We start from the raw sequence: 7,452 nt of genomic DNA on the forward strand, positions 1-7,452 counted from the left end.
ACGGCCGGTCCACTGCGTGAGTGGAGAAGAGTATAACATTCGGCTGTTACTGTATGCAGTTCAGATGGCACCCGTTTGTAGATGCCATCCTGAACAAAAAAAAGAAAAAAAGAAAGAAAAAAAAAAGGAACAGACTGTACAATTCACCCTGGGTAACCATACACTACCTGCATCAAATGCTTAAGCGTGTTGCATTAATGATAATGAAATGTAACTTGCATACGTTTACTAATAAATAAATTTGAGTAATTTGGGAGCATACCTCTCATTTAAAAAAAAAAAAAAAAAAAAAAAAAAACATCAGTTGATGGAGTTCTGACTGAGAATGCTAATTAATCAGAAAAAATATATCGACCAAAAGAGAAAGAGAAAAAAAAAAATCCCAAACTCATTTTTTATTTATTATTATTACATCATGAAGGTATTTATCAACAACAACAACAAAACATTGATTGCAGGTAGGTTTAGTAAATATTTAGAATCATAACAACTCGCATGTATTGTGATGTGAACGTGGATTTGGTTGCATGGACCATAACCCCTTGCAGACTCAAATCACAATAAAATACCGAAAATCATAACAGCGTATTTATCACATAAATTATGGTATGAACACAGATTTGGTTACAATAAACCATTACCCTGTGCAGGCTCTTGATTACAAAAAGTGACCTGACAATCATCATGCCTGCCGGGTACAGATCTCAAACAGCTACTCCCAGTCTAAGGGAGCCCATGCCCGAGGAATCAATTTGGAGAGAGCCAGCAATGGGCTTGAACACAAGGAATATCTATAAATAAACCATTTTTGTCATTCAATATTTTACGGATTTCTCTTCTCCCATAGCTGCAGGGCAAAAGATCACCCCGTCCCTAGTATGCCCCAACAAGATCCACACGCTGGGACCGCCAATAGTTACTACATAGGGCAAGTACACGGTTGCCAAGGGCAACTCTAAAGCGCAAGGCACACGCCAAATTCGAACGAAATGCAGGTTAACAGAATTATGTAGGGCCTATTGTCACACCAATTGTATTATAATACACTGTGCAGCCTGTCCACTGCGTGAGTGGAGAAAAATATATCATTTGGCTGATGTCAATTAATCAGAAAAAAAAAAAACTAAATCTCAACAAAAGGATATAACTTACTATCATTATATCATAAGGGTATTTATCAACAACAACAACAAAAAAAAACTGTAATTGCAGGTGGGTTTGATGAATATTGAGAATCATAACAAATATCTCTCACATGGATAATGCGGTAGGCGTGGATTTGGTTGTCACGGACCATATCCCGTGCTGGATCTAATCGCAATAAAATTCCGGCAATCATATCAATATATTTATCACATACACTATGATATAACCATAAATTTGACTACAATGAATCCTAATCCCGTGCAGGCTCTAGATTACAATAAATTGATCTGACAACCATCATGCCTGCAGGGTACAGATCTCAGGCAGCTACAGCGTAAGGGAATCCTTGCCCGAGGAATCAATTTGGAAAGAACCAGCAACGGGCTTGTTCACAAGGAACATCTATGAATAAACCGTTTTTATCATTTATACGGATTTCTCCTGTTCCATAACTACGGAGCAAAAGATCACCCCATCCCTATGCCCCAAGAAGACCAACACCCTGGGACCGCCAACCATCACTATATGGTGCAAGTACACGGTTGCCAAGGAAAACTCTATAGCGAACAAAGCACACACCAAATTCCAACAAAATACAGGTTAACATATTATAAATACATTGTACAGACAGCCGGTCCACTGCATGAGTGGAGAAGAATATAACACTCGGCTGATACTGTATTCAGTTCAGATGGCACCCTTTGTAGATGCCATTCTGAATAGAAAAAAAAAAAAAAAACAGACTGGACAATTCACCCTAGTTGACTAAACAATCTGCATAAAATGCTTAAGCGTTTTGCATTAATGATAATGAAGTGTGTATATGGCTTGCGTACGTTGACTGCTAAAAGGTTGGGTAATTTGGGAGCATACTAATAGCTCTATTTTCAAAACATCGGCTGTTAAGGTTCTGAATTGAGCTACCAATTGATTGAAATATATATGTGTATACATATGTATTTATCACTTCATACATTTAGATTTGTGGTTGGGATGGATCATGACATCGTGCAGACTCTAATCACAATGAAGTGACTTGACAACCGTCATGTCGGCCAGGTAAAACTCCTACAGCCTAAAAAGAAACCTATACTTAAGGAATCCATTTGGAGGAAACCAGTAATGGACTTGTTTACCAGGAACATCTATAAGTAAACCGGGTTTTTTATCATTCATTCAATACGGATTTCTCCTCTCCCACAGTTGGAGAGCAAAACATCACCCAATCCCTATGCGCCAACAAGACTAACACTGAGGAACTCTTTACATGATTTCGGATAAGAACAAGGTTGCCAGGGGCAACACTAGTAACCAAGACACACCAAATTTGAGCAAGTTACACCTGCTGTAATACACTGTGCAGCCGATTCATTGCGTGAGTGGAGAAAAATGTGATACTCGGCTGATACTGAATTCAGTTCAGATGGCACCCATTTGCAGATGCCATACTGAACAAAAAGATCCGACTGTATAATTCACCCTGGGCAACTATACAAACTGAATAGTCATGCTTAAGCGTGTTTCATTAATGATAGTGAAATGTAGCTTGCGTACGTTAACTGCTGAAGGGTTGAATTACACTGTGCAGCTGGTTCAAGACACAAACCAAATTTGAGCAAGTCACACCTGCTGTAATACACTGTGCAGCCGGTTCATTGCATAAGTAAAGAAAAATATAATACTCGGCTGATATTGTATTCAGTTCGGATGGTACCCATTTGCAGATGCCATCCTGAACAAAAGGAGAAAAAAAAAAAGAAAAATACAGTATCTTGATATACATTTGGCACTGCAAGTTGACAGCAATTCTAGTAAATTTTGGATTCATTGTCTTCTACCATTTCACTTTAGTATCTTAATTTTGGCACAGTACGTTGACAACAATTCTAGTAAACTTTGGATTCATTTACTTCTACCACTTCAATTTAGTGTAATGAAAAACCGGAATATTTGTAATCGTGCAAAACCGGTGTGTTTTTATAAGGAAACCAGTGCGCATATTTTAACCAAACCAACATCATTGAATTTTTGAGCGCAATAGGTATACCTAATGAAAAACCAATACGCACATTTTAATTAAACCAACATCATTGAATTTTTGAGTGCAATAGATATACCTAAGATATAATTTCTGAGTTGCTCATGCAGGACAATAGGTATCTATCATATCATAATCATGTACAACTGGGCCAATGTTACTGATCTTCTCTGTAGGGTACACAAAACTTCAGTTGAAGTTATAAGAAATGTATATAGGAGATGACTACTCACTCGAAATTAAAGGGAGCGCCTCCGGTTTGGCGCCATTTTCCGGCATAGAATCTCAACTTGGTACCTTTGCTGTACATTTCTTGGACTTGTTTCTTCCATTTCTGTTTTTCTTCCAGGTCAGTCTGCGTCAAGTCGTCGATCATGAAATATCGCTCGTCCTTTAGGATTTCCCTGGCACGACGGATGACATCTACTTTTTCTCTGTATGAGAGAAACTTTATCAAGATGTGCCTGGGACGACCTTCCACCTTGCGACCATCACGATGAGCTCGCTCCACCTTTGTGGTCATCTTGAATTTGGACCGCAGGATGTCTTCGACGATGTGGGCGCAGTCTTCCCTCTGGTCATTTGGTGTTTCAGGGATTCCCACGATGCGGATGTTATTCCTCCTAGATATTCTTTCGGTTTTGTTTGTTTCCGCTTTGTTCTTCAATACTTCGGAGCGGAGTTCGGCTATTTCTTTTTCCATTCTTTTCATTCTACCTTCCATTTCCTTTTGTTTGACTTCGAGATCATCGACCCGTTTGCTCTCAAATTGGATAGAAGCTTCAATGTTGGCCTCAAGATCGCTCAACTTCCCAAGGAACTTGTCGACAGCGTCTTGGATCATTTTATTGAATCCGCTGGTAGCTTCCTTGAAATATGCGTCCAAGCTTCCAGGGGTTTGCACATTGGGAGGTGCAGAGGCCAGTGCTTCCTTATCGGCGGGCATAGTGGTGCCTCGATCTGGGTGCGTTGGGTTGGTTACCGTCGTGGATGCGACAGCCATATTTGTGACGTCATCAGGCACCAGTTCAACAGATTCCGCATCGCTGGCTGTTTGGCCTTCCAACGACTCTCGCTGGGAAGCGGCCGGAGTCATGGGCGCAGGGTTAGTGACCTTCGGGTTCGGACTTGACGGGCTGTTTGCACGTACCTGGGTTGCGGGTTTTCTCACAGAAGGACCATAGTTTTTTGCCTTTGTAGCGGCTAACCGTTGCGGCCGAGCAGATTTTTGTTGGTCCATCCTCAGGCGATGTTTCTAACTTTGTCGTTTTGTTAGAATGTGAGACCCGAAAAAATGAAGTAGACGTCCCAATTTGGTGAAATTTTGTTACTTTTGCGAGACAAACGAAATTGCCGCGTGCGTCTCAGTCCATAGCGCCGTATTCTCTTTGAAAAGATGCTTACTGCTCACTGACATGGGTATTTATAGCCAACTGGGACTGCCTGGAATTTTTACCTACTTTGAATTTCATTATGTGACTTCACTGCCTTAAACACCTGGGAAATGCTAACCTCTTCGACTTATACTTCATTATTACTAATAGAATTCTAATTATGCTTCTTATTACTTGTATAATTCAGGAATTATCTTGCCAACTGGCGCCTGGGTGTGGCATGTTGGTTTCCTGCCATCACGGAGCTAACTCAATGTTCTCTCGGTGAAATCAAAATGGTGTCTGCCACGAAAGGATCCAACTCTACTGTTAAATTGCTACTCGACTACGACACTCCTTTTCGAGGCATTTGGAATATTTGATACAACTAAAAGGACTTGAACGAAAACAAACACCTATACAGCACTCTCCCGGAACTGGAGCTATTTCCTGTCTTTTCTTTCTACATTGATTGGCATGCAAAAATAAATGAACTCCTCTCGGTCATCGATGGCGTGACTTGTAAAACATTTACACCTGTCCTAGCACTTTCTCTCTCTCGCTCTCGCTTTCTCTCTCGCTCACTCACTCGCACTTTTTGTCTCGTTATCCCTACACGTAAACAAGCTTGTCTAGTTGAATGACCAATGGGTGACCTACATGAAACAACCTAAAAATGCATTTTCAATGTGACAACATCAAAATTGTGAACAACAGTCATTGTGATATCTGCTTGGTCTAGTAGAAACACAATGACTTTTAAATTATTCATGAGCAATACGGCAGGCAAACTTTAACACAATCGAAACCATATACACACTCATACACACACAGCACACACACACACACACACACACACACTCACAAAGACATACACTCTCTTTTTGCAAAAGACAAAGAAACCAACAAATCTTAAAAGAGAACCAAATGGTTTGAAAAAAGAATGATTAAAAAGAAAATATTTCGCAGAGAAACAAATAATCAAACTGACAAAATGAAGGCGACTGTTAGATGAGACAAAATACATTCTTTTTGTTTCAGGCAACTTTATTAAGATTTCAACCTGGTATACTGCATAATCTACCATAACATTTCTTAACCTCAAATTTATTTTGTGTTTTGCACACATGCAATAAAATATATCCATGATTCAAGGAATGAAATCTAATGTTCCACAGGAAATGATTACACAATATTCAATTAAATGCTATCCACGTCAAAGAATGCGGTTCACACCTAAACCAAAATGTCTATCACTATAAAAGTAGGATATTTGCCAATAACCGGCAGTCATGATGAAAAATGATATTTGCCAATTAGTCAGATATGTTTGAATTGCGCATATTTTACAATCAATATTTTAAAACAATGAATTACACAACATTCAACAAATTGTTATATATGTTTAACGGTATAATTCACACTCAATCAAACATCTACCGCTATTAACTGTACTTGTAGTTGTAGAATGGTAGTGTTCATAATAATAATATGTGACAATTAGTCAGATATGCAAAACAAAGACATAATTTGCAATCATTACTTTTAAATACACACATACACATAAACACGCAATACTAAGTTAATAAATTTACGGTCAAACATGCCTTAATAGTAAATAGGTAGAGTGAAATTGGCGTTGTGATTGGTTAGATTGTATCACGTGATCGTGCAAAAATTCCGGTATAGTGGCACGACCGTGCCACTATAACGCTTACGCTTTAATACGCTTATGCATAATGCCTACGCTTTATGTACGAAGAGATTCGCGCAAGGCCTAGGGAGGGCAGCCGATGGACGTAGTGTAAGACAATTACGGCCATGCATTTCAACGTCATGCGCGCGTAGAGCTCTATGGACGCAGAATGTAGGAGTTTTATAAGCGAGTCTGCGCTGTGATGTGCAATACGCATACACGGCAGTCTGTACGTACAGCGTCGCACGCTAGCGCTGTGTGTGTACAGTTTATACGTAAACTACGGTAGGTTGCGGTTACTGCGTGCAACAAGTGCAGTGCCGGCGGTACGGTGAGTCTTGTTAGATCTAAATTAGGGCCTAGACCTACGGAAATACATGTAGATTGGGGGACCTATTTACTATAATAATTAGTGCATGTTCTATTGATGCACCAGTACTGGACTAGAGAACTCCAAATACTAAATTATCCCTAGTGCAGTTCTATTCACCTCGGCCTGCGGCCTCGGTGAAACAAAACAGCACTCGGGATAATTTAGTATTTGTCGTTCTCTAATCCAGTATAGTGCATCATAGAGCATGCACTATTTATATAATAGCGGCCACTAGTGTTTATAGCTATCACCTGCCGTATGCGGCTATTGAAAACTCACCTCCGATAAAGGCAATGTAAAAAACCCTGCGTATAGCGTCCACTAATTTTGCTCTCTGCTGCAGACTTTAAGCTGTCTCTAGCGGCCACAGACCCATATGGAGCGGCAGCGAGTCAATAATTCAGCGTGCTATTCTACTGTGCAACAACGCGATATATACAGGCATTGTACAATGCATAAAACGAACTTGTCAATACGTACACATACAGTATATGTATATAATCATGCACGCACTTACAGAAACATGCAACGACAATTATCACACATATACATGTAGACGATACATACAAAGTGTCGGAAACCCTGTTTATAACGGCAGCTCTTTTCATCTTCCTTGAGTGACCGTTATAGACAGGTTTGACTGTACTTTGTCAAATCCACAGTTTTGTTCACTCTGTAATTTACCAATATGGTTATTAAAGTTACGTCCCTAAATCTTCAAAGTTAATATTTTTTTTTTTCTGCAGCCTTGTACCTAAGGGCTCATGCCACGAGCTAGACAGCTACGAGTCATACGGCCCACGAGATACAAATTGAAAATGGGGTC

General features: G+C 39.8%; 1 protein-coding gene across 1 annotated transcript; it reads right to left on the reverse strand.

Moving 5' to 3' along the window:
* Positions 1-3,413: 3,413 nt before the first annotated feature.
* On the reverse strand, positions 3,414-4,450 carry LOC140226465 (uncharacterized). Its single transcript, XM_072306930.1, has one exon. It carries the CDS (start codon positions 4,422-4,424, stop codon positions 3,414-3,416), a length of 1,011 nt encoding a protein of 336 aa, XP_072163031.1. The 5' UTR covers positions 4,425-4,450.
* Positions 4,451-7,452: the final 3,002 nt, after the last annotated feature.

This window comes from Diadema setosum, chromosome 3 (genome assembly GCF_964275005.1).
Source record: "Diadema setosum chromosome 3, eeDiaSeto1, whole genome shotgun sequence".
NCBI classification, from domain to species: domain Eukaryota; kingdom Metazoa; phylum Echinodermata; class Echinoidea; order Diadematoida; family Diadematidae; genus Diadema; species Diadema setosum.

What these genes read in the sequence shown, in the direction of transcription:
- LOC140226465 (XM_072306930.1), bottom strand. Translation starts at nt 4,424, where the DNA reads ATGGACCAACAAAAATCTGCTCGGCCGCAACGGTTAGCCGCTACAAAG.